This window comes from Fundulus heteroclitus, chromosome 2, assembly GCF_011125445.2.
Source record: "Fundulus heteroclitus isolate FHET01 chromosome 2, MU-UCD_Fhet_4.1, whole genome shotgun sequence".
NCBI classification, from domain to species: Eukaryota; Metazoa; Chordata; class Actinopteri; order Cyprinodontiformes; family Fundulidae; genus Fundulus; species Fundulus heteroclitus.
The window spans coordinates 14,868,390-14,892,962 of NC_046362.1; the positions used below are offsets into that span (position 1 = coordinate 14,868,390).

The following is a 24,573-nucleotide window of genomic DNA, read 5'->3' on the forward strand; positions in this document are numbered from 1 at the left end:
ATCAATGGAAAGTTGAGTGGAAGGAAAATCTGTGGTCTAAGATGAACAAGCTATATAAATCTCCTAACACGGCTGTACCCCGGACATGAACAACCACCGTCGCATTCCTCGTTAAACTTATCCTGAACCCGACAGAAAATAAGATTGGACAGTTGCTCAAGGGTTCAAAGTCCTCTTTTCAGATTAAAGCAAGTTTCGCGTTTCATTTGGACATCAGTGGATGGTTTTGGGGAGTCGTGTTGTCTGCTGATGTTGGTCTACAAATGACGAGAAGCTCTTGTCGGTTTATTTATCCAGCGCTAATTGACAACACGTCGTCTGAAGACACTTTACCATTTCTATCAACTGATGCAAACTGCTTAAAATGTTTTTTTATCCAAGGATACCCAGCAGACTGCTTCAAGTCACTGACTCAAAAGAATGCGGGCTTCCATTACACCTTGACACGCTGATTTCCATGCCACGCCACATTGGTAAAAGTAATCCATGCAAAACAAGCCCTAAATATCCATGCACTGTAAGGTACGTGCATGAAAATACTTTTTAGTGGGCCAACATTTCTGTATTAAAAAGGTATTTTTGTTGTTTGACTTGGTCAAGCAATGTGGCAGCTGTGGCCCACATCCTAGAAACATGTTGCGATGTTTCTTGAAGCACCGACGCAGTACAGGTCTTGTGAATCTTACCCAAACTCATGAATCAGCTTTTTCCTCGTTATTGCTGTTGCTTTTCCTCCCAAACCTTTTTCTTCCACTAAACTTTCCATTTATATCAAGGGAAGCAGGCCTCTGAACAGACAGCATCTTCTTCTTCAGCAAAGATCTTGTGTGGGATACCCAACTCAGTGTTTGTTAGGTCAGCATGTATCCCAATGATCGTCTGGGCTTTTAAATAACGTTTGCTAAAAATCCATATTCCCTGAATGGATTAAATCTTCATTAGAAAACTGCTTTTTTGTATCTGTATAAAGATCTGGAAAAAAAAACAAACCCTGAACTCTGTAAGGCGTAAACACTGCACAGCACAGTAAAACCTCTAAATTAACAGAATTAAAAATTTAAATTAAAGCCTCTGTGTAATAAATCTATATGAGTTTACCTCTTTGAACCAAGTTATTGAAATAAATTACCTTTTTGATGATATTCTAATTTACTGAGATGGACCCAAAGAATAAAATAAAAAACATCTGACTGATAAAAAAAAAAGCCTCATACAACAAAACTGACAGTTCAGATAATAATAATAAAGCAAGCTTTGAAAAACACTTTTTTTATTAGGGTGCAGAGATCCATTTAATATATATTAGAAAACCAACATGTGAAGCAAGGCTAAATGGACTTCAAAAGGGTAATATTATAGACTTACATTTACATAATAACCATGCTTCTTAGTAAAGGAGGAACTGAAAAAGGAAAAAAAAAAAAAAGATGAAATAATATTATCTATCATAACAGTTAAAAACCATTCATAGCATCATACGCCTGGACAAATGAGTCATTTCAGCAACTGTGCAACCTTTGAGCTTGGATCTTGTCAGGCTACTTCCTCAGCGAGGACGCTGCTGTGGACTAAATGTGTCTTTCTGAAAGACCGGGAAAAGGCTCACATACCTTTTTATTTTATTGCTTTGCAGAGAGTAAAGTGCTGTGGTCCACCGACCCGGTTTGTCTTTAAGAGCATGTCTGTGATTACAGAAAAAAACAAACAAAAAAAGATGCAAGGAAGTGCATAGATGGAGAGAGGTAGGTGGGTCCAAACACTTGCATGTGGCAGCAAAACAACCCAACAGAGATTCACCGATGCCCCTCGCCTTCATGGCACGGCTTAATACAAAAGGCAGAGCCAGCGATGCGCTCCGGAGGACGGTGACAGAAGAGGGGGAGAACGGAAAAAATAATAAAAATAACACGACGCCACAACACTTGGACCTGGTGAGGGGGAAACTTTCTCAACGTGTGACGTGAATGTGTTCACAACGAATAAATACAAAGTGGACGCCTTAAGTACCGAGCCATGTCGTGTGCTCAGTGGAATGTGCACCGTGGGAAGGAAGGACGCACTCGGCGGGACCGCGTGTGTGTGCAGGTTCCCTGACCAATAATCGCAGTACATCTGCATCATGGTGGGGAGAAGCGTGTCCACAGGTCCTCCTGTGGCAACTGAGTAATAAAGGCACACAAAATACACCCCAGCTGTTCATGAAGAGGCATCACAATCCGAGTGAAGCTGTAGTGCTCATGTGCGTAGAACTTTCCATTTGCTGGGCTCCGCCCCCCCCCCCCTCTCACTCTTTGGCACTGAGAGGAATGTATGGAAGCAGTGGGATGGATGAAAGGAGTGTGGGTGGGTGGGTGCTCCCTGGCGGTTGTCTCTTTCAGTCTATTTGGAGAGTTTGCTGATGACGCGGATCAGTGCTCCGTTTTCATCCTTCAGACGCTGGTTGTCTGCTTTCAGGTCAACCAGAACCTGCAGGTGGAAAGTTGAAGGTCGCGTTAAATCGGGTCGGAGCGGGAGGTTTTCAGAGTTTAAGTGTAGTCGCTCGGTATGTTTCACAGCCGTTAACTGGACTCACCGTCTACTGTAGATGAAAAACCCCATCCAGCAACAAGTATAAATCCCTTTAAAGCCCGATACAGGTAATTGTTAGGAAACTTCAGGTTTTAAGAAGAAAAAAAGAAAATCTCTTTTTTGGTTGGTTTGTGTCGTAATTAGCAACAAAAAAAATAAATGTCCTTGTGTTTTCTGCATTTTTAATAGAAGGTGAGTAAAATATATTGATTTGTACGTTGTTAATTGTATGTTAAGAAAAATAATGACTGTTTAAGAGGTCAAAGAAATATTTGTATCAAAAGGTATACATTTGGAGTTATTTGGTTGCAACGAGGATCACAGCACTATTAAAACTTCTATTTTATTCATGTTTAAAAAAAGAATAGCTCTGTATAACTGAATGGTATAAAGTGCCTTGAAAAAGTATTCAATCCCTTTTGGCTTTTACCTGTCTACATTCTACAAACTGTAACATAAACTTTGCGAATATTATCCTAAGTGGTGCATCTGCAAATAATGGCCTAAATTGGTGAAGTGAAATGAGAAAGTCATTTTTAAAAAAAGAAAGCAAAATTAAAATCTGAAAATGGTGCATATGTATCCACCCCTTAGCTATGCAGCCCCTAAAAAAAGTAATATTTTTAAGTGCAACTAATACCAAAAATTCTGATAATTGGTGAAATACACAGCTTTTCTGAAAGGCGCCCAGAGGCTGCAGCACCACCACTAAGCAAGACGCATCACACCATGAAGACCAAGGAGCTCTCCAGACAAGTCAGGGACAAAGCTGAGAGGTACAAGTCAGGGTAGGGTTGGGAAAAGTATCTAAATCTTTGATGTTCCACCAGAGCATCATCAAATCCAAAAATGAAAAGCAGATGGTACCTCAACAAACCTGCCAAGAGAGGGTCGCCAGAACTCCCAGACCGGGCCAGGACGGCATTAATCAGAGAGCTGACCCTGAGGGAGCTGCTGAGCTCAACAGCAGCGACTAGAGCCTTTACTTAGTGTTAAAAGTAAGAAGGCAGGTTTTGAGTTTTGCTAAAAGGCACGTGGGCAACTCCCCAAATGTATGGAGGAAGGTGCTCTAGTCAGATGAGACTAAAACTGAACTTCTCAGCCACAAAGGAAAGCAATATGCCTGGCACAAACCCAACACGTCCCATCGCCCCAAGAACACCGTCCCCACGGTGAAACATGGTGGTGGCAGCATCATGCTGTGGGAATGTTTTTCAGCAGCAGGGACTGGGAAACTGGTCCCTGTCGAGGGAAATACAGATGGTGCTAAACACAGGGATATCCTGGAGCAGAACCTGTCAGTCTGGCTGGGATATGACTGGCAGGAAGGTTCACCTCCCAGCAGGACAATAACCTGAAGCATTTAAGCGTGTTGGAATGGCCTAGTCAAAGTCCAGACCTCAAACCAATTGAGGGTCTGTGTTTAAACTTGAAGATTGTTGTTCACAAGTAAAAAAAATATCCAACATGAAGGAGCTGGAGCAGTTTAGTCTCAAGGAATGGACAAGATGTGGTGAGATGGATCCAAAGAGACTTGCAGCTGGAATTGCTGCCAAAAGTTGCTCTACAAAGTCCTGACTTTTTCAATTTGTTGTTTGCTTCATAGTGAAAAAAAATAACACCTTCAAAGTTGTTAACATGTTCTATAAAAGAAATGCCGAAAACTATTGCAACAACACATGGCCGGGGAATACTTCTGCAGGCCACGGTAATAAAAAATAAAATGATGCCCCTTAAATTTATGTATTTTGCAATTTCTCTAAATTAGAGCACATCGTTTACCTTTAGACGACTTCATGTTGTCAGATTTTATTTAAATTCCTTTATTCTCAAATGTAGGTAAATTAAATGAGAAAGGTGATCATTTGACATTTCGCTCTTACAGGACATCGGGATACTGGATATTCAGAAACGAGTTACTGCTTCCTCTTTTAGGAGCTTTCGCCAGTCAGAAGGCCGACAACGCAAATCTGGAGTCCAGAAATATATTTTACCAGCGTTTAAGTACATGACACTGAACCAGAAATCTTGTTGTTGCAGCAGCTGTGCAACAATGTTAAAGCTAATCAGGAATAACTTGAAGGATTTCGTAAAAACCTAAAGGAAATTAAACAAAACACACAAGCCTTGCTTATAAGCAGTGCGTGTTCTGACTGATGGTGTCCCTGCTAAGAGTAAAAATCTGAGCAAACCACCAGAGATCACCTCGAGCGCTCCGTTAGCTTTCACACCATGACTGACTGTGTTTCATAAACAACAATATTTCCAAAACAGCCAAATTAGTCTTTCTTGTGAGAAAGCGGAAAGTGTAGTGACCTTCTTTTAGCCAGCAGACCAGGAGTTTGCAGCAACAGGTGGGGGAGGGGTGGCACTGCATCACCATACACTCCTCACAGCCTCTGAAAACCGCACTCATTGCAATACTCTCCTCTTGGCATCTAGTTGACAGGACCTTAAAACTTTAAAACCCTTATGACACAATTGCTGTCACCTACTAATGCCTAGTTGTAAACTTTGCAAATATTCACTAGATTTAACAGCAGTGTCCCTCTTTTGCCTCACATCAGCAAAGTGTTTCATCCGAGGGACAAAATGAAGAGTCTGCTTTCAGACAATAAGCTACAGCTGGAAGAACAGGCAACCTGGCAGCTTCAAAGACAGGAAATATCTGCCGTGTTTAATTTGTGGTTCTTGAAGCCACCTGGCAAGTTTGGCAACACTTCATCGACACTTCAATCTGCACCGAAGATCTAAGGCTAGATATTCTGTTGCGTTACAAAATCATGCACCAAACACCAATAGGGTGACAGGAACAACTCAAAAGGCGGCTGCAGCCGAGATATATACGGTACACTATAGTAGGGCTGGGCGATATGGATTAAAAAATAAATCTCAGATTTTATCATACCAAATCCGATTAATCGATTTTTTCTTCCTTTTTGTTTCATAAAAAGAAATTAAAAGAAATTATTTTAAAACCTTGCTTTTTATGTCAAGCATTTTGTCAGGGAGTTGACCTGGATTCAAAGTGCAACTAAAAACAAGCTCTGAAACATGCAAAACAAGATGGCAGCCGTGCCATTATAAACAATGAAAATATAACAGTGGTAGTGGTATTACACATTGAGCTAAGAACAGGCTTCACTGCACTTGTGAACTTCAAACTAAGTAAAAAAAAAAGTAAATAAGTAAATTAAGTACCTTGCATTATGGTTAAAAAAAAAGTTTCCACTTTATTAATTTTGCCTAAACATATATTCAGCATCACATGCTGTTCTCTTCATGGAAACCCAATGAGTGTATTGGCAAAATAAAATCCAGATTTTCCAAAAATGAAATCTTAAAGAATTGTAAATTCAAATTAATCGATTAAATCGATTTATCGCCCAGCCCTACACTACAGCGGGCACATTCTCTAAGAAGAACTTGCATTGTTTGTTTCCCCAGTCGTCTTGTGAAACCATCATGACTGCAAACCCTACAAAAAACGTGAAGGTGTTGGAGTCAAAGCCTCGACGGCCCAGAGCTCAGATAAGGCGCGGGTAAAACTGGCTAGGCAGGTGTTAAACGCCGACCTTATCGCATCTCCTGACCGCAGTGAGAGGCAGCTCTCTGCCGCGTGTTCCCACAAGCCAAAGCCAGGCCAGTCGAGCAGAGAAGCATGCAAAGGGCCAGTGGTTCTGATAAGACTCGCTCCGGAGCCGTTCCTCACCTTCAGCTCCTCCTCCAGCTCTGCCATGCGCCGCTCCAACATCCTCCGGTCCTGGTGTCAGGGAGGGAGGGGAGGAAAAAACGTGAGGGGTGTGGATGAAACGTGGGGTGGCAGCGGTGGTGGAGGGTAGAGAGGAAGCGACACACAGAGGAGGAGGAAGGCAGACATCGAGTGAAAACAAGCGAGGAAGTGGTTTGAGTGGAGGAAGAGGGGGAGAGGGTGTGAGACAGTGGCAGTAGTGAGGCACACAAAGCTACAGAAACACAAACCGGGCAACACACAGGGAGGGTGGGGGGTGTTGGTTTTACCTTTCTCTCTAGATCCAATAGTGCTGAGCAGTCAGTGAAGCGCTCTTGTCTCTGTTAGGGGGGAGAAAACAAATAAATTACCGTCAGCGCTGCAGAAGGTTCTTCAGAACGGTTTTAGCTGAAAACGGGGGAACCCGACTTCTTCATCACCTGTGTTGCCTTCTCCAGCTCCAGCCTGGTCTGACTTATGATCCTCTGGGTGTCCTGCAGCTGCGCTTGGAGCTGGCTGTTCTCCCTGGACACCTCCTCAAACAACTATCACACACACACACACACACACACACACACACACATACATACACATGCAGGCGATCAGTGATTGGAATGTCGCCCCATAGCCTCACCGTCAGCTCCCGCTGCCGACCTTTTTAAAATCTTTAGCCTCCGAGCCTTCTCTCAGGGTGCGGTTGTTATACGAGGTGTCCAACCTTGAACTCGTGTCTTTGTCTTTCTGCGTGCAGGGAACAAAAAAAAAAAAGATGAATACAGCTGCTGTATTTGTACAGAGCTCTTTGATTACAGACACGATGCACAACCTGTGGATCCAGCCCACTCCCTGAGAACTCCTCCTCTCCGCTGGGCTCGATGTCTTCGCCCTGAAGATGACACATGGTAGAAAAGATAATTTAAACCTTACAGTCAAAGCCCGGCTTCTAGCTGCTACAAACCTCACCCTGCGGCGCTTACCTCCCCGGGCCTCTGGGCCTTCCTCCTGGCCCGAGCCTGTCTCCTCTCCCTGCGCTCTCTGGCCCATCTTTCTGTCTCGCTCTCTCCTGTGACGGACTCCACGTCTGAGCAGAACCACACAGCATGTCAGACGTAGGGGGGAAGTGAAGGATCGTGTAATTTTACAACAGGAAGATAAATGGCCTTCATATTACTTGAGATTTACCTATTTTGTCAAACTTTAATGCATCTTATTGGGATTCTATGTGATGGACGAAGACTAAATGGTTCCCTTGTGGGAAGTAGAAGGAAAAGCATACGTGGTTTACAATTTGTTCTTTAGAGGAAAAAAATAAATAAAGGTGTGAATTTGTGATCAACCTCCTTGAGTCAATAATTTGTAGAACCACATTCCACCACAATTACAGCTGCGAGTCTTTTAGGGTATGTTCCTCACTAGCGTTGCACATCTGGAGAAATTTCAGTCTATTCTTCTATGAAAACCAGCTCTAGCACAGCAAGACTGCAAAGAGAACATCTGGGAACATCAATTTTGAAGTCCTAGGTAAGATTCTATGCTGGATTTTGGTCTGGACTTTAACTAGGCCGTTCTAACAGTTGAATATGCTTTGATCCATGAACCCTAAATAGGGTTTAGGGTTCATGTCCTGTTTGAAGTTGAATCTCCACTTCAGTCTTTTGCAGCCTCCACACTTTTTTCCCCCCCTAAGATTGACATGTATTTAGCTTGATCCATCAGTCCATTGTGTTGCTAAGATGATGCACTGCTTGGCCAAAAAAAGTCACCCCAAAAAAATAAAAGTCACACATATAATATTGCGTTGGACCGCCTTAAGCTTTGATTACGACATGCATTCACTGTGGCATTGTTTTAATAAGCTTCTGCAACGTCACAAGATTAATTTCCGCCCAGTGTTGCATTCATTTTTCACCAAGATCTTGTATCAGATGATGCACAAAGTCTTCTCCAGCACATCCCCAAGATTCTGGACAAGACTCTGTGGTGGTCAGTCTGTGTGTGGAAATTATGTCTCATGCTCCCTGAACCACTCTTTCACAATTGGAGCCTGATGAATGCTGGCATTGTCATCTTGGAATATGCCCGTGCCATCAGGGAAGAAAATCTATTGCTGGAATAAGCTGGTCATTGAGTATATTCAGGTAGTCAGCTGACCTCTTTCTGTGAGCTCATACTGTTGCTGAACCACCGCCCCCACAGGCCTGTGCAGCAGGTACTAGGCATGATGGGTAAATCACTTCACCTGCCTCTCTTCTTACCCTGATGCGCCCATCACTCTGGAACAGGATAAATCTGGACCCATATGACCTTCTTCCATTGCCAGAGTCCAATATTTATGCTCTCTAACAATTTGAAGTTTTTTTTTTTTCTGGTTAGCCTCACTGATCAGTGGTTTTCTTAAGGCTACACAGCTGTTCAGTCCCAATCTCTTGAGTTCCTTTCTCATTGTGCGTGTGGAAAATGCTCCTAGTCTCACTATTAAACAAAGCCCGGAGCTTTACTGTTTTTCTTTGTTCTTATTTCACCAAACGTTTAACTGATCGACGATCATTCAGGATTTTTTTTTTCGGTCCCACTATCCTTCCAGTTTTTATTAATGCGTTGGACAGTTCTTAACCTAATTTTGGTAGTTTCTGCAATCTACTTAGGTGTTTTCTCTGCTTGATGCGTGGCGTTCTGAAACACACTGACATCTTTTCCACGATCACGAGATGTGTCGTTCCACATGGTTGTTTAAGAAATGCTCCAGTTGGGCTTAAATAACTTTTTGCCAGCTGAAACATAATCGCCCGTGCAGTTATTATCTAATGGGAGGGTTATACCTATTTGGTTAGTTAAATCCAGGTGGCGACTTTTTTTTGGGCCAGGCATTGTTTTTAGTGCTAGTTTCCCACAGGAGTCCATGTGTTTTATTTTGGGCTCCACTGACCAAAGCATCTTCTTCCACATGTTTGCTGAGTCTCCATACTTATGCTCATCTTCTCCCCATTATTGCATAAAGGCCATATTTTTCTAGTTGTTTTGTTGACAGATTCTCCCACCTGAGCTGAGAACCTCTGAAGCACCACCAGAGTTACAATAGGCCTCTTGGCTGCTTCTCTGAATAATGCTCTCTCTGCACGTTTTGGTAGGTTTGCAATTGGGCCAATTCACATTTTCAGATGACGAACAGAGCAGATGTAAATGACACGTGAAAAGCTTGGGGGATGTTTGGTGGTGTCAGACAAAAAGAGGCTGATCTTTATTCATCAAAAGTTGAAAATCATGAATTACTTTCCTTCCTCTTGACAATTACACTCTATTGGTTGCATAAAATCCCAGTACAATGCATTGAAGTTTGGAAATGAAACGCTGTAGAAGAGAGACTACCTTTTCTTTCAGACGTCAGAGGACGAGCAGAGCCAGCCGGCTGCGTGAGACCCAGCAGGTCCGACTTCTGGAGGCTGGCAATACGGGATCTCCAGCTCACTTCCTGCAAAGGCACCATTTTCATCTCGCATCATGACACAAGAATAAGGAGCAAACTCAAACAGGACTGTATAATCTATCAATAGGGTTTCCTACCCCTTCGTCTGCCTTCTTCTGTTTCGCTTCCTTCTCCTTCTCTTCTTCCTCATTCTTTTCTCTCCCTTTGTTGTCGGTCTTTGTCGTTTTAATGCTGTCCTGCGCTTCCTGCAAGTCTGTCAGCGTAACTCCCTGCGGATGAAAGGAAACGGGCGGTGAACCAGACACACGCTTCCTGACCCAGAGGATCACAGGCGGGGGAACACGTGTGGGCAGGTGACCCCCTTACCTGGGTGGAGCGCCGGGATTGCCGAGCATGCCGGGAGCGAGCTTTTCTCTGCGCCTCCGCTTCCTCATCTCGTACGGGTGTCAGATACGACCTGCGTGATCAGAAAGCGCTTTTAGTGACAAGGCCGCGCCGCCATCTTCCTTTAGCTAGAGGTTTTGTTCTCACTTGCGCCTCTGTTTGCTCTCCTGTTCGCTTGTCGTCGTGCTTTGAGAGATTGAGGTGTTAGTGGATGGTGGTTCCTTTTTTTCCATCTGTTCCTGAGGGTTTCTTTGGGAGAAGGTGTTTATGTTTTCAATTAGACATGGAAAAATAACACAGAGCTGAAACGGTAAATTACCAGATAGAAAAAAAAAATGTAAATATTGAAAGTTGGGAACCTAAATAAATCATATGCAACCTTTTGATTGCCCTTTGATTGCCAGAGAGGAACCAGCCACAGCAAGAAGGCAGTCACAGGTTTATAAGATAAAAAAATAATTTATTGTACAACATTTCTTTCTTTCTGTCTCCTCGGCTGGTCCAAAATATCTGCTGATGTCCACAGATACACTGCAAAAACTGATCTAAAAATAAGTAAAATGTTCTTAAAGTTAGTGTATTTATCCTTGATTTGGGCAGGTAAATAATATTATCTGCCAATGGAATGAGTATTTTGACCCCTAAAATAAGATAATTAGACATCCTTCACTTGAAATAGGATGATGGAGATGATTTGTTCCCATTTTAAGTGCAAAAATCTTATTCCACTGTCAAATCCTCTTATTTACCTGCTCAAATCAATGGCAAATACACTCATTTTAAGAACATTTTTCTTATTTCTAGTTCCGTTTTTGCAGTTTAGCATTAAATCAGTAACTTCTACCTCCAAACAATCCACTAGACCCATAATTAGCTTTTAGAGGTGTTTATCCTCCATGTCTATCAACGACTTCTTCCCTTTGTAGCATTAGCTTATGGTGATTTTAATGGCCCAACAACATGTTTCGTTGAAACTATGGTGTCCCCGGATAATGTTTTCACAACTACATTACTGTGGTGCAGCTAAACTAACGAGTAAAATGTGCAGATTTACATAATCACAGCATGGTTTGCTAACATGAAGCAGGCTATTGTGTTGACACACTTGTTAGTCTGCGCGCATCAGAGCAACAATGCTGGTCAGAATGGGAGCAGAAACTACAAAGGCTGTGTGAATGCCGCCAAAACGGAAGAGCTTTTAAATAATCTGTGGTGAATTAAAGACAGAAGGAGAATGCTAAAGAGCCCTTTAAAATCTCTCTGTCTGTGCCGATATTTTAGATCTTCAAACTAAACTTAAACCTCCTTAAGGTATAAATCGCCATACAGCTTTTTGGCTTAAACTGAAGACTTTGGATCCCAACCTTTATTTAAGGTGGACCTGATGTTATGCACTGACTGAATGCAATCCAAACAACTTTATCTCCCTTCAGTCACTTTTGGCTGCGTCGTGCTTGTTTTCTTCTCTTCAAGCTTTTCTTATGTACACATCTCCTGACCTTAGGCATTGCAATTAATATAACAATTAGGAGCTACAACCTTAAACACAACTGAGAGGAAATGATAGTGGCACTTCTAACGTAGAATACCTCTGAGCTAACAAACTATTAAGGCGGCTGAGTCCAGCAGAGCTTGTTCCTGTACTTGCTGAGGTCACGTTGGCGTCATCCAGTCTCTTTACGTAAGATGAGCTAGTAACAGGACAAAATGGGAAAGGTAAACAACAGCACAAGTTTCACAGTGACATGTAGACATAAATTAGCATTTGCAGCTATGGAGGGAAGGGGGGGAGGGGGGATGCAGCGGTGAGCTGTGACAATGCGAACACAATCACACACAAGCAGCGGAGCAAACATGTAGAAAACGAGCGGTGAGCAGCGTGACTGACCTGTGAAGCAAAGATGGAGTGGAGCTAGTGAACTCATTCCCTAACTGACTGTGAAGTCGTCGAGTGTAAGACGAGCTACGGCTTAGCCAGCTGAGAGAGAGGGAGACAGGGTGACAGGGACACATAGGCAGCGACTTAGATTCTGCTCCTCTGTGTCAAACAATTAAAGCCCACCTGTCAGAGCTGTTATCTGGAATACTGAAGAGTCTCCGGGTTGGAGTTGGCGGCACTCGAGCGAGCCTTGGCTCCTGGAAAGACGAAGGAGGTGTACTTTGGTCTGTTTATCAGATATTTATGAAGCTCGGCGAGTGGAAGCTGTAAAAACACGCCTTTATTTGGCCCGTCAGGTTCTCGTCGAAGTGAAATAGCGGCCGGGCTTTTGTCGGCGCATAAATCTGGGAAATGAGTGCGTACCTTGGTGTTGACCTCAGAGCTGAGGCGCGGGCTGGAGGCGGAGCGGCTCATTCCCAGGCCAGACTCCGCGGCCCTGCTCGGGTCCTGTATGGAGTCTGAGAGCCCGGCGGAGCCCAGCGTCACGGAGCTGCCCGCCTTTCTCAGGGACGTTCTCCATGAGCCGGGAGACTCGGTGGCTGCAGGCTTGCTGGGCTCCTGCCGCACAGGCGAAAAGTCCAAGATTACATAACGCCTTAAAGCACGTTAAGGCTTTGGTATCCATGCGACATCGCCTCAGGCTACCTTTCTCAGTTGGCTCGTAGCGGTACTCGCTGACATGGAGGTAGAAAGCACGTTGCTGGTATTTCGTTTGTTGTTCAAGTTGTTTATGATTTCTCTGTTTTTTGCTTTCTCTAAAACGGTGACAGCGGGCGAAAAACAAACACATCGGATGAGCCGGTGAATCATAATGCACCTCCACCACCCTACATTCAGTTTAGCGGCGATGTCACAAAAGCCAAGACAAAACCCAGCAGCAGCTCCCCCTCACCTGACTCGGCGTCGCTCTCGGACTCGCTCTCCTCCTCTGAGCTGGAGCTGCTGGAGGCTTTCGCCTGGCTCTGCCCCGTCTGGCCTTCCTCCTCCTCATCCTCGGCCGGACTCGCCGGCAGGGCAGGAGGCGGGTGCTTCTCCCGCTCGTGGAGGCCTATCTTGTCCTTGCTTCTCATGCGAGAGATAGAAGTCCTGCGAGGGAGGGGGGGGGGGGGGGGGCGTGGCCAAAGGTGGGGAGGGACGACAGGTGGCATGCAGGGAGCCAATCAGTGAGGGCGACCGTACAACGTGCAGCCCACTAAAGCGAGCAAGCGTCAACCAAAACATCAGCAGGTGGAACAGCTGGACTCTGTTTGTAATGCATTTTGTTGAGTTGTCAACAGATTTTTATTTGTAACTTCAAATTATCATTTCTTTTGACTTGATTTGCTAAAAAAAAAAAGAAGCAAAATAGCACCAACAAAAATGAATAATAATGTCATGTCTCGGTGCCATGCTAATAACAACAATCACCACCTTCACTGCAAAAACGGATCTAAAAATAAGTAAAATGTTCTTAAAGTTAGTGTATTTGTCCGTGATTTGAGCAGGTAAATTACATTTTTTGCCAATGGAGTGAGTATTTTGACCCCTAAAATAAGATAATTAGACATCCAGCACTTGAAATAAGATGATGGAGATAAGTTGTTCCCATTTTAAGTGCAAAAATCTTATTCCATTGGCAAATCATCTTATTTACCTGCTCAAATCAAGGACAAATACATTAATTTTAAGAACATTTTACTTATTTTAAGTTCCATTTTTGCAGTGAGGTACAGTATATAGTGTCTCGCAAAGGTATTAAAAATCCTTTAACCTTTAAACATTTTTCATGTTACAACCGCACACTTTCTTGGGTCGCCCCCTGGTCCCTGTTGCAGAAATATATCCCCATAACATGACGCTGCCACCGCTAGATTTTACCAGGAGGATACTGTGTTCAGGGGGATGTTGGTTTCCTACCAAGCATAATTTTGCCGGATAGCAAAAGAGTTGTGTGAGCAGATAAACTGCTTTTAGATGTTGCTTTCTCCCATATATTATTAGGGGCAAACCCACAAAGGCCAGATTTGCAGACGAGAAGATTTGCCGCGGAGAAGATTTGCCGCGCCAGTAGTTGAGTTCTGCAAAAATATTCCTATTTAAGGTGAAAATCTCCTACCTATTGGCTGCTGCTCTGATGAATGCTGCTCTTTGCGCAGCCTCTTACTTTAGTTTGTCGTTTTATGAAGACAAATGGGTGCACCTGAATTCATTTAGCGTCATCAAGTTTAAAAAGGGGGCTAAGTAAGAAAGCCCATTTTTTTAAAAAATGTATTTGTAAAAACATGTTGAAAACCATCCATCTTTTTCCTTCCACTTAACAATTTACACTACTTTGTGCTGGTCGATCACCTGAAATCTGAATAAAATACATTAAAGTTTGTGGTTGTAACAAGCCAAAATCTATTGAAGCTGTGTTTTTTTTTTTTTTTTTGCAAAGCACTGCAAACAGAACTTTATAGTTTTTAGTTTTACTACTTCTAAAACAGAGTTTCTGTGAAGATTTCTATTCAGTTGCTAAGTGGATAATTTTGATGGTCTCAATGCTCTCAATACAATACAAGCTGCTCTCAATGTTAGATTCAAATCTAAAAAAAAAAAAAAAAGACGGCCTTTTCCTCTGCTGAGTCAAAGCTGACAGCTGAGGAAACATGTTATTCATGCAGCCGTATAATAAGCATTGCTGACCTTGTACTAACTGGTAAGGTTGAAATTAAAGTGCAGCTGTTACGTTATAAACAACAGGCTCTGAGAGAGCCGGGTGGTTTGGGAAGCAGACAAGTAATCCCTGTCCTGACTTAAAACACTGCTGCTGACAACGGTCTAAAACCCAAAAGTATTGACAGTAAAACGGGACAGATGGCCTTTAAAAATGTCCTTAATTAAAGACGTAAAGGAGAAAACCCATAAAGACAAATATATTTATAGTCTTTTTCTTATATTACATCATTGTTGAGAGAGCAGTGGAGAGCATTAACAATTTTGATTTGGTATGTTTTTAAGTTCTAAGACTTTTTAATAGTTGGTTCGCCTGCTTCCTGCTTTTTGCATTTGGATTTTTGTCATGTGACGCGGTCACTTTTACTGAAACTTGTTCCTCACTAGTATGCCGTATGACAGTCTCATGGATGATGTCAAATCGGTTGAGTTAAATGGACCTACAGAAAGCCAACAATGGAGTTCTTTTAGAGAGATGAGCATATACTGTCACCTTATTAACAACGATTAAACAGAATAAAAGCTAACGCTGGCAGAGACAACCAGTATATGGCAAATGCAAAAATGGTTAAATAAATGTAACAACTGGACTTCAGTTCTTGTAGTTGAAAACGTTTTGATCTTCCTCAATTAAAAGCTCGTTTGGGGCGTTGCAGATTGGACTCCCCTAACAAAAAGGCCTTGTTAGTGCCATTGTTAGCATGGCTCAAAAGGATTTGCTCCAAAACACATCTCGCACAACTCTCAGAGGTTCATCCTAAGGATAAAATTCCCCAAACACAAACTGGACGGTGTGGTGTATGCAGTTCAGTGCAGTGAGGAATGTCCAGACTGCTATACTGGGGAAAGTAAACAACCTTTTCACAGACGCCTGGTTTAACACAGGAGAGCCAGGTCCTCAGGACAAAACTCAGCTGTGCAAGGGACACTCTTTTAAAGACCAAGTTGTTCGTATTTCTTCGACAGAAAAGATAGATGGTTTGAGAAAAGGGTGAAGAAAGCAATCCATGTCCAACAAGAAAAAAAAATGGACATCACTAAATAGAGGTGGAGGCTTTAGATTTCAGGTTTTAAAAATGTACAGTCCAGCTTTATGGCTCATGCCCAGTGAGTTTCAAACCAATCGACACCTCAACAACAAGAACTGAAGTCCAGTTGTTTTGATTAACCTTTTCTTTTGGCCTGGAAATACAGGCTAACAACATGCTTTCCACCATCCTTCATGAAAAAAAAAAAAACAGGTTTTCAATATTTCTCGCTTTTTGAAATTAAAATTTTTGCAGTCTATTTTGATCCATTTTTAATTACAAAAGTTCAAGCGCCTGAGCCCTGATGCTACAAAATTAGCTTTGGGTTCTGCTTTTTAAGTCACAGAGCAAACCTTATTTAGTGTTTAAACACTGACAGATCGGTGACATGAACTTACTCCATTTTATCTGTGTTTTCCCTACATCTTGTCTCACTAAACTGAATAAAATGTGTTTTGGTAGTCCTTATAAGCGTGTTAAATCTAGCTTTCGCTACCCCAGCTAAAGCTAATGTCTTCCGTGTTGAACCGCTCCCTAGTGTTTGTGATCTTGTGAGTCCATCATCGCCATTCAATCAACCACTGTGGTGGCTGATGGACAACGCTAAGAATCAATTGTCCAAAAGGGGATTCATCTCCAATTCGGCAAATTTTTAAGAAAATATTTTCAATGTTTTATTTTCCTTTCTGCTTTGCAGTGTGAACTGGTTTAAACACAAACCAATTGTTATTCTTTGTTTTTAATCTAATCTGGTCCTATTCCAAACTCTTCAAAAACAGACTTTGGTTCTTAACCATAAATAATCACAATACACTTTGATATTATTGCACACTTTGGTTACAGGTTTTAGTTCTTCCCCCCCATAATTTATTAATTTTCCTTAGCTTAGTTAAAGGAGCAATATGCAAAATTACATTATTTCAGATAGAACAAAAAAAAATGTGTTTTTCGGACCATTGGGTGCACCAGATTATAAAACACATTAAATATTCTTCCCAAGTGTGCAATATTACTCTGCCCCTCCACATACACAGCTCTCTCCTGAGAGGGAGAGCTAACCATCTCTGTGTGGAGGACAGAGTAGAGTGGACTACACTGCCCTGTTTCTAATATAAAGCAAAATAACCTTAAGTTTTATATTGAACTAACTTACTAGGTTTATTGTTGCTCACATGAATGCACTTTTAGTTTAGACATTACGGTCAGGCAGTCTTGTAGACAACTCAAGGATAGTGACACAAGTGTACCGTAATGCTCCGAATAGCCATTGAGCGGAGCGGCTTCGTTGCTAACCAAAGTCTGTTTAACTTTAACAGATTTCTGAGTGCATTGTACCGCATAGAATCGGTCAGTAAGCACAAGTACAGTAATCATATATAAGGCACACCGGATTATAAGGTGCAGCCCGGTTGCACGCGGGTGCATGTGAACAGCTGCCACTCAGGGCTTAGCCCGTCCCTCCCATCCCCTTAAAATGCTACTGATGCTGTTACCTGCAGACGATCAGGACCCATTATTACCACAAAAACAAAACAAAAAACCCCAAAAACCAACAGTGTTTGGTGAATAAGTTGTCAGACAAGGAAACGAACAAAACGAGGATTAACGCTGGCTTTATGTTTCCAAGGTGGAGAGCATTTAGAGAGCAGAAGCAGCTCCAGTTTGACTCTAGCTTTTCTCCTCCGGACAGGTGAGTAACAGCACGAAGCCAAATGTTTGTTTTTGTTGGGTCTACAGTCTTGTTGGACTTGTGTTACCATGTTGACTCTGTAATGTAATGCTACAACTATGGCATGCGGGTTAATTGTTGGAGTTTGACCAGCAATAGGCGAGGCGTTACTGTTGTGAGGCGCGTAGCCAGTAGCCCAGCTAACGCAGTCAGCATTGTTTAATGCAGCCCGACGGGCTAGTGAGCTTCACACCGTGGTCCTCGGCAACATTCAGAGCATTCTTTTTTTGACAAAAAAATAAATAAATTAAAACCGGTCTGTTGCTTAGATTTTGGAGGTAAAAGGAGGTGTGGCTTACCACGCATCTTGTGTTGGTCTACAGACGGTGCTAAACAGCGCGCCTAGTGGTGAAATTTCCCTTATTGCTCCTTTAAAAAGTTAGTAGCTTAGCTAAATAGTTTGTTGACTTTATTGATTTAATTTAACTGGAAGTTGAATTGTTAATTGTCAATTGTTCTGTTAATAAATTGTTTTGTTAATAGATTCTTGTATTTTGGAGAGTTGGTGTTTATTCTGCATATGTGTGCAATACTTGTCGCTTGAGAATGGCAGTACCCCAAGTTTACTCCTTCCATTGTTTGATAATAAAACACCTCACCAGGTAGGTATTCATAAGATAAGAGCTGGCAGAGACAGAGTTTTTTGGAAATTATCTCATGATTATCAACTGGTGCCCTGACCTGCTAATTCTGATCAAATTACTAACTTTGTTATTAATTGATTAACTGGTACTTATTGTTATTCATAACCAAACCAATTGCTGCCCCGAAACAAAAGGACAAAAGGATAGATAGATGGATGGACGGACCAATAGAAGGATGGATAAAATAAAGGATGAGGAAATGAATGGACAGAAGGATGGATAAATAAAAGACTGATTGATAGATGGATGGATAACAGAAGGGACTGACCACGGACGGTTGGTTTCAAAAGATGGATGGACCAACAGATGAAAAGACGGACCAATAGATGGACAAAAGGAGGGATGGACAGATGCATTTTCCCAATAGACGACACGGTTAAATGGATTGATGGGTGGACAAAAAGTCGGAAAAATATTTGGACGGATAAAAGGGAATATATGGAGATGGATGAATGGACAGACAGACGGCCTATTTTTAAGAAATTCAGATGTCCATAAAGGAGAGACTGGAACAAGAACTCAAGTATCCGTTTTACCACGCTTACATAAACCAGAGTAGCACTTACATTTTAAACTTTTCCAGTTTACACTGGAAGCCTGTAAACGAGACTAATAGCAGAACGTGTCCTCTGCCCCTTTCATGCTTTGATCTGCACCTCCCGTCCACGACTGCAGACAGCTCTCAGTACGAGCCTCGCAAGGGAATAGAGCCAGAAGCGTCTGACGGCAGTAAGTGGGCACTTTAGAACGGCTGATCAAGAACCGATAACAAGCAACGTACCAGACGTTCGACTTATAAAGTACTTCACATAAAACACAACAAAGATCCCGATCACTCCCACACAAATGAACTCGAAAAACTACTACTCGGAATCACGATAAAGGACAAAGGGCTTCCCAAATAAAATGTGATGTGCAGATCTGCCAGTATATATGTTCTTTACAGTTCATACTTTTCTTAACTTCTAATGGCGGCATCCCTAAACTCAGCGTACCCAGTATGACACCAAGACAGACACCATTACCTCAACAGGACATCTATTCAGGTCAGCCTCAGTGGACTGAAGTTGCACAGCTCACAGGAACGCTTGGACAGTTACAAATCAGACTTGCGTGCATGCAGACGACTGGTACTGGGCTTTATGGGATCAGCTAAGGATGAGCGAAGCGTGTACCGACACACACACACGCACAGTGGCACTAACCTGCGAGTGCGGACTGGTACCATGGAGATTGGTTGATTGGTCTCAATAACAGGATTCTGTTTCTGTTTCTCGCTGCGTAACTGAAGAGGAATATAAACAGACATAAACACAGGGAACATTCTCTGCTGCAGCGCCATCAATCAGATCGGGTTCATCCAGGCGGGCGATTGGAGGTGCGCCGCTCGTTCGGCGGCGGACTCACAGCGTTCTGTTTCTTCTGCAGCTCCTCCAGGGTGTCCACGAGGTTCTCGTCTGCAACGTCTAGAGGCGTCTGCCCCTATAAGGAAGTCGGCAGCGTTTTATCAGCTGTAACAGGTGATAAAACTCCAGCGACTTGATTTAATGCCACGTGAAAAGGTCACTTCAGCCGGCCTCACCACATTGTTGACGGCGGCCATATCGCACATGTGGTCAGCGAGCAGGGTGCACACCTCCTCCTGTCCCCAGTGGGCCGCTGCGTGCAGAGGCGTCCAGCCGTCCACGTCTCTGCAGTCCACGTCCACCCTACACTGTAACAGTACCCTGGCGAGGCCACGGGGGAACAGGAGGAGGAGCGGACAAGGTTGTTAACAAAAGCCGACGCCGAAACAAGACCGGAGTCCCTGGACGGTTACGCGTGCGCTCTGGTTCTTACTTCAGGACTTCGATGTAACCTTTGGCTGCGGCGACGTGCAGAGCTGTAGCCTTGGTGTTGGGGTGAGGCGTCAGGGAGCCGCCTCCCTCCAGCAGCGCCGTGGCGTCCTGGAGCATGATCCTCTCCTCCTCCTTCCGGGCGTTATCCACATCTATCCCTGTGGGACCGAAATGAACAGGGTGGCGGTGACCGTTTCAATTTAGAGCCGTGCAACACGTTTCGTCGCAAACTTGAGCGCAACATCAACGTGTGCAATACTCGGCTGGACATTTCATTTCAGGTGCCGTGCATACAAATTCTGCATGCCAGTAGTATATATACATGGCACGTTGCATTGACTTTGCCAGCCCTTGATGCACACACTTGATGTAGACTTTTACTGGTTGAGATGCAAAAGTTTAAATAGGGGTAGAAACATTGAGATGACAGAAAAAAAAAAAAAAAAAGCCAGGAAATGTGTGTTAAACGTAATCGATATTGCCATCACGATATTCAGGTAAAGTATTGCAATTACACGCTTTTCTAATTTCTCACAGCCCTAATTTATGTTTAATTATGCAAACTATGATAAAACAATTACTTTTTTCTTAAGTTGATTTAAGAAAAAAAGACTCTGACTTCTCCAATAAATCTACATTTTCTCCTAAAATACTCCAACAGCGTCGCCTCGTGATATTAGAGACGCAACAAGACCAGAAGAAGTCAGAACTGTAAAAAATTAAAGCGGGTGTTGCTAAGAACCTCACAATTCGATATTGATTTAAATGTTTAGATATTGATTCATTTTGTAGTAAGTAGAAGTACACAGTGCCTGTCATTAAATTTTCATTACATTTTCATGATAAACAAAAAGGTATATCACAGTTACAGCTAACGTGATGATTTGTTTTATCTGATATAATAGAAATATAATATACAGCAACAACATACAGTATATAGCCTATAAGGTAAACTATAACAAAGCCATATAGATTCTTTCCTTGCAACAAAATTAATTACAAACTCAACTTGAAACTAACAAAACAAAGAACTGGAGAGCTACTTCCAGTATTTATAAACCTACATTGTTCACTGTATGAAGAACCTCTGCAGAAACTGACTATTTGCTGCTACACTTATCAAATCAGATCCCGTATCAAACATCTCCTTATATCCTGATCAATGAAAACGGATCAGTTCAACACGCAAATTAATAGCAAACGAGCAGCTTATGCAGGCGCAACTGCAATCAAATGCATCTCCGATTATTATTCATTTTAAAGTGGGAATCACCTCCCTGACTCAGGAGGCTCCACCCCAGACGTGAAGTGGTGAAAGGACGTGGCAATGCTCCCACCTTGTTTTTTGATTTCAGCTTTGAGAAGCCTCTCCATGGCGTCTTCGGTGGCCACGTCCAGAGGGAGTTCTCCTTCGCTGTTGACCGCCCCGACATTTGCTCCGTGCTCTATCAGGAATCTGCAAAACAAAGCAGTTAGAAGACCGGAGGCAAAAAAAACGCGTCTCGGTTTACCACGTTTAACCTGGAAGACAGGCGCGCACAGACTCACTTGGTGATCTGGATGAAGCCGCAGGAGGCGGCGGCGTGCAGAGGAGTCCAGCCCTCGTTGTCCCCTCTGTTGACGTCGCTGCCGTTTTCCACCAGGAACTGCACCATCTCTGCGTTTTCGTCGATGCAGGCCTGACAGGGGGGAGACAGAGGGGCTTGGCTTCAGAAAAGTCTGAACTTCAACAGCTGTTTGTTTCGCAAAGATCTCTGACCCACTTAAAAAAAAAAAAAAAAAAACGTTTAAATTTTCAGTGAGAAAGGGAACAACTCCAGACATTTCCAAAAAACTATTAAACCCAATTAAAGCAGCGGAGCTAAGGCAATAACTCGCTGTAATGGCTTTCTGCTAAGTGGGCTGCTAAAAGCCCTGCAGGAGTTTCTAAAAACGGTCGTTGTGTGCCATGAATGAAACAGTGGATCTGTTTGGCAGCTCTCCCCTGAGGAGCGGTCTATTAAAGATCTCAATGTGATCCGACCAAAGACTCGAGATAGATCGCGTGTGAATCTCATGGGATTATTATGCCGTTTAATATTTATGAACAGAATCAGAAGACAGGATCTCTAGTTTGGCCGCTCTGAAACACGACAGTTTGCTTCACATTAGTCTGTGGTAAGTTGCAGACTTAAGCGCCTAAACACAATTATAATATGAAGTCCAAGCAAATGCAAACAATGTTTGGAGGGACAGCTGTTAGATTAGATGCAGTTCGATGCACTGTCTGAGCTAGTAACAGTGCTGCGAAAAGCTTTTTGTCCCCTTAAAGGTCATTTTGTTGTCACACTTCTATGTTTCAAAACATAAAAGTTATTAAAGATAATCTGACTATTTAATTTTTTCTTCAAATTATGATTTAATTTATTAAACAAAAAAAAAAAATCACCTTCTTAGTTAAATCATGAATTAATTTAGGTTGAATTTCACCAGCCTGATTATTAACTCACCTGTGGAATCAAGAAACCATCAGTAGGACTTGTCTGGCAACATGAAGTAGGCTAAAAGATCTCAAAAGCAACATATCACGGTCCGCTCTGAAGGAATTAAAGAAAAGATGGGAAGGTACGACTCTAGCAAAGTCATGTTTTAACCCTTTGGGGACTCCAGTGGTTCATAGTGAGAAACATCATCCACAACAGAAGAAAATGAGTGAACCTTCTTAGGCGTGGCCAGTTTACCAGGATTACTACCAGAGCGCATCAACGACTCATCCAGGAAAACATCTGAAGCCCTTCAAGCTTCATTTGTCTCAGACAATTTCAGTTTTCATGATACAGCAAGAAGATGAAAGATCAAAAGGAAGATTTCAAAGGAGAAAACCACTCCTGACTAAAAATAACACGAAGGACCATCTCATATTGAGCCAAAAGATTTCATGAAGATCAGGATTATACATATGGACTATGACACAAAGCTCTCCAACAAGTGTACTTATGACTGGCAAAGAACAACAATAAACCAAATTGAAGTTTGTGGACTGACCAAGTCAAAGTCTGGACTTAAATCCAACCGAGATGCCACAACATCGCCTTAAACGGGGGGTTCGTGCTTAAAAACTCTTAAATGTGACTTAATTAAAGCAATTCTGCAGAGAAGAACGGGTCAAAACCCACAGAAAACAGTTAAATAAATAAGACTCAGAAGAATCAGCTGCAGTTGTTGCTGCAAAAGCGTCACTAGGTTTAGAGTGCAATTACTCTCTGAAGCAGGCCTAATTGAGAAAAATCACTATTCATTCAGGTTATGCTTTCTGATATATATAAATGTATTTCTTGATCCGAAATATGGGAAGAAGAAAAAATAAATTAATCTGCGAGGGGAAGACACTTTTTTTTTTTTTTTTTAAAAACACCCCTGTATATCTGTAATCATTTTCACAAAACAAAATTAAAAAAACCTTTCTAACAATGCAGAACATCAATTCCTAAAACATCAAAATGAAGGAAAAGTTGCTCCTCCTCTAAAGACAATGCGGCGACTGTTTTTCCCTCCGTCTTTACGAGTGAAGAAGACGCAGCTGAATATATGAATAATTCTGTAAACATGACCGTCCAGTCCGACGGGATTCTTGATGAAAGACATGGATCACATTACAGATGAACACTTTTAGGACTGCCAGGCTTAAGACTTTCCTGTCTGCCCTTTCTCTGTATCCTTTATTTGTTTGATTCAACATTTGTCTGATTAAAACGCTGAAGAAGACAACAAATGGCTGATCAAAAGGAGCCGAACAACACCACATTGATTTCTTAGTTTTAGGAAAAATGTAAGAAAATTGAAGGTGTAGATTATTTAGCTTTGAATTAAAAAGTATAGAAGTATTTAAAACAAATTTGATGCCTTTCATTGAGTGGATTTGTGTCCGTCTCCCCTTTTTCATGGCGACACCGGCGCTTATCAAGCTGTTATTTTATCTTGTTTTGCTCACTGTGTAGAAATTAACGCCTAAACGGGTTCAATGCATATTTTGCATGGTTTGGGACATGAAAGGGATGTCGTATTTAAATCATTTCTGAACGGCTGGTGTTCTAAGTCCCTGACGTAGCTCCACTCATGGTACCTGTGGTTGGTGCACCACCTCTGATTTTACCTTAGCTGCTCCCACAGAGAGCCGCAGGGCTGCCTCTTGCATTTCTAACGTCTTTCTCCCCTGTGCATGGTTTGCAAAACTGTATTATAGTGTGCACATTATTTTTTTTTAACCATTATTTCACCCTCTACAAGGACATTCCCAATGCGTGAGAGAGTGTTTTGGCTCCTGCAGCTGCCTGTCCCCCCATATCATTCAACACAAAGTTAGTGAAACTGAAGAACATCTTTATTTCGGAAGTTTTTTTTCCTCTCACACCTGATGAACTGGAACAGCAGTGAAATATTTTACAAGCTGAATGATCAAAACGTCTCAAAACAGAGGGTCAGCATGCTAATGTTAGCCTTCCTTATGAGCAAACCGCTCTGGATGATAACGCAGCGAGGAGCGAAAGAAAATGTAGTTTACTGAGGATTTCAATTTAAAAATTACTTTAAATCAAGTCACCAACAATCAGCTACAG

At 42.4% G+C, this 24,573-nt stretch overlaps 1 protein-coding gene across 6 annotated transcripts in view; it reads right to left on the reverse strand.

Annotated features, from left to right (window-relative positions):
• Positions 1-1,253: 1,253 nt before the first annotated feature.
• The window catches only part of zmp:0000001167 (protein phosphatase 1 regulatory subunit 12A), a 29,558-nt gene continuing 6,238 nt past the window's right edge, over positions 1,254-24,573 (reverse strand). The window contains exons 1-24 of one of the 6 annotated variants that reach the window (XM_036148808.1): positions 22,468-22,559; positions 21,527-21,657; positions 21,316-21,434; positions 19,980-20,136; positions 19,723-19,867; positions 19,548-19,622; positions 19,346-19,425; positions 12,938-13,131; positions 12,691-12,800; positions 12,409-12,606; positions 12,169-12,242; positions 11,995-12,084; positions 11,696-11,797; positions 10,254-10,355; positions 10,089-10,179; positions 9,860-9,991; positions 9,665-9,767; positions 7,276-7,379; positions 7,125-7,184; positions 6,953-7,039; positions 6,739-6,843; positions 6,589-6,639; positions 6,281-6,331; positions 1,254-2,466 (exon numbers count right to left, since the gene is read on the reverse strand). In XM_036148808.1, coding sequence (XP_036004701.1) covers positions 2,380-2,466; positions 6,281-6,331; positions 6,589-6,639; positions 6,739-6,843; positions 6,953-7,039; positions 7,125-7,184; positions 7,276-7,379; positions 9,665-9,767; positions 9,860-9,991; positions 10,089-10,179; positions 10,254-10,355; positions 11,696-11,797; positions 11,995-12,084; positions 12,169-12,242; positions 12,409-12,606; positions 12,691-12,800; positions 12,938-13,131; positions 19,346-19,425; positions 19,548-19,622; positions 19,723-19,867; positions 19,980-20,136; positions 21,316-21,434; positions 21,527-21,633 — 2,424 coding nt within the window. In that variant the 5' untranslated portion in view covers positions 21,634-21,657; positions 22,468-22,559 and the 3' untranslated portion in view covers positions 1,254-2,379. Of the gene's footprint in view, positions 2,467-6,280; positions 6,332-6,588; positions 6,640-6,738; positions 6,844-6,952; positions 7,040-7,124; positions 7,185-7,275; positions 7,380-9,664; positions 9,768-9,859; positions 9,992-10,088; positions 10,180-10,253; positions 10,356-11,695; positions 11,798-11,994; positions 12,085-12,168; positions 12,243-12,408; positions 12,607-12,690; positions 12,801-12,937; positions 13,132-19,345; positions 19,426-19,547; positions 19,623-19,722; positions 19,868-19,979; positions 20,137-21,315; positions 21,435-21,526; positions 21,658-22,467; positions 22,560-24,573 lie in introns of those variants that run through there. The other 5 variants (XM_036148790.1, XM_021310290.2, XM_012851993.3 and 2 more) reach the window with 5 other exon arrangements.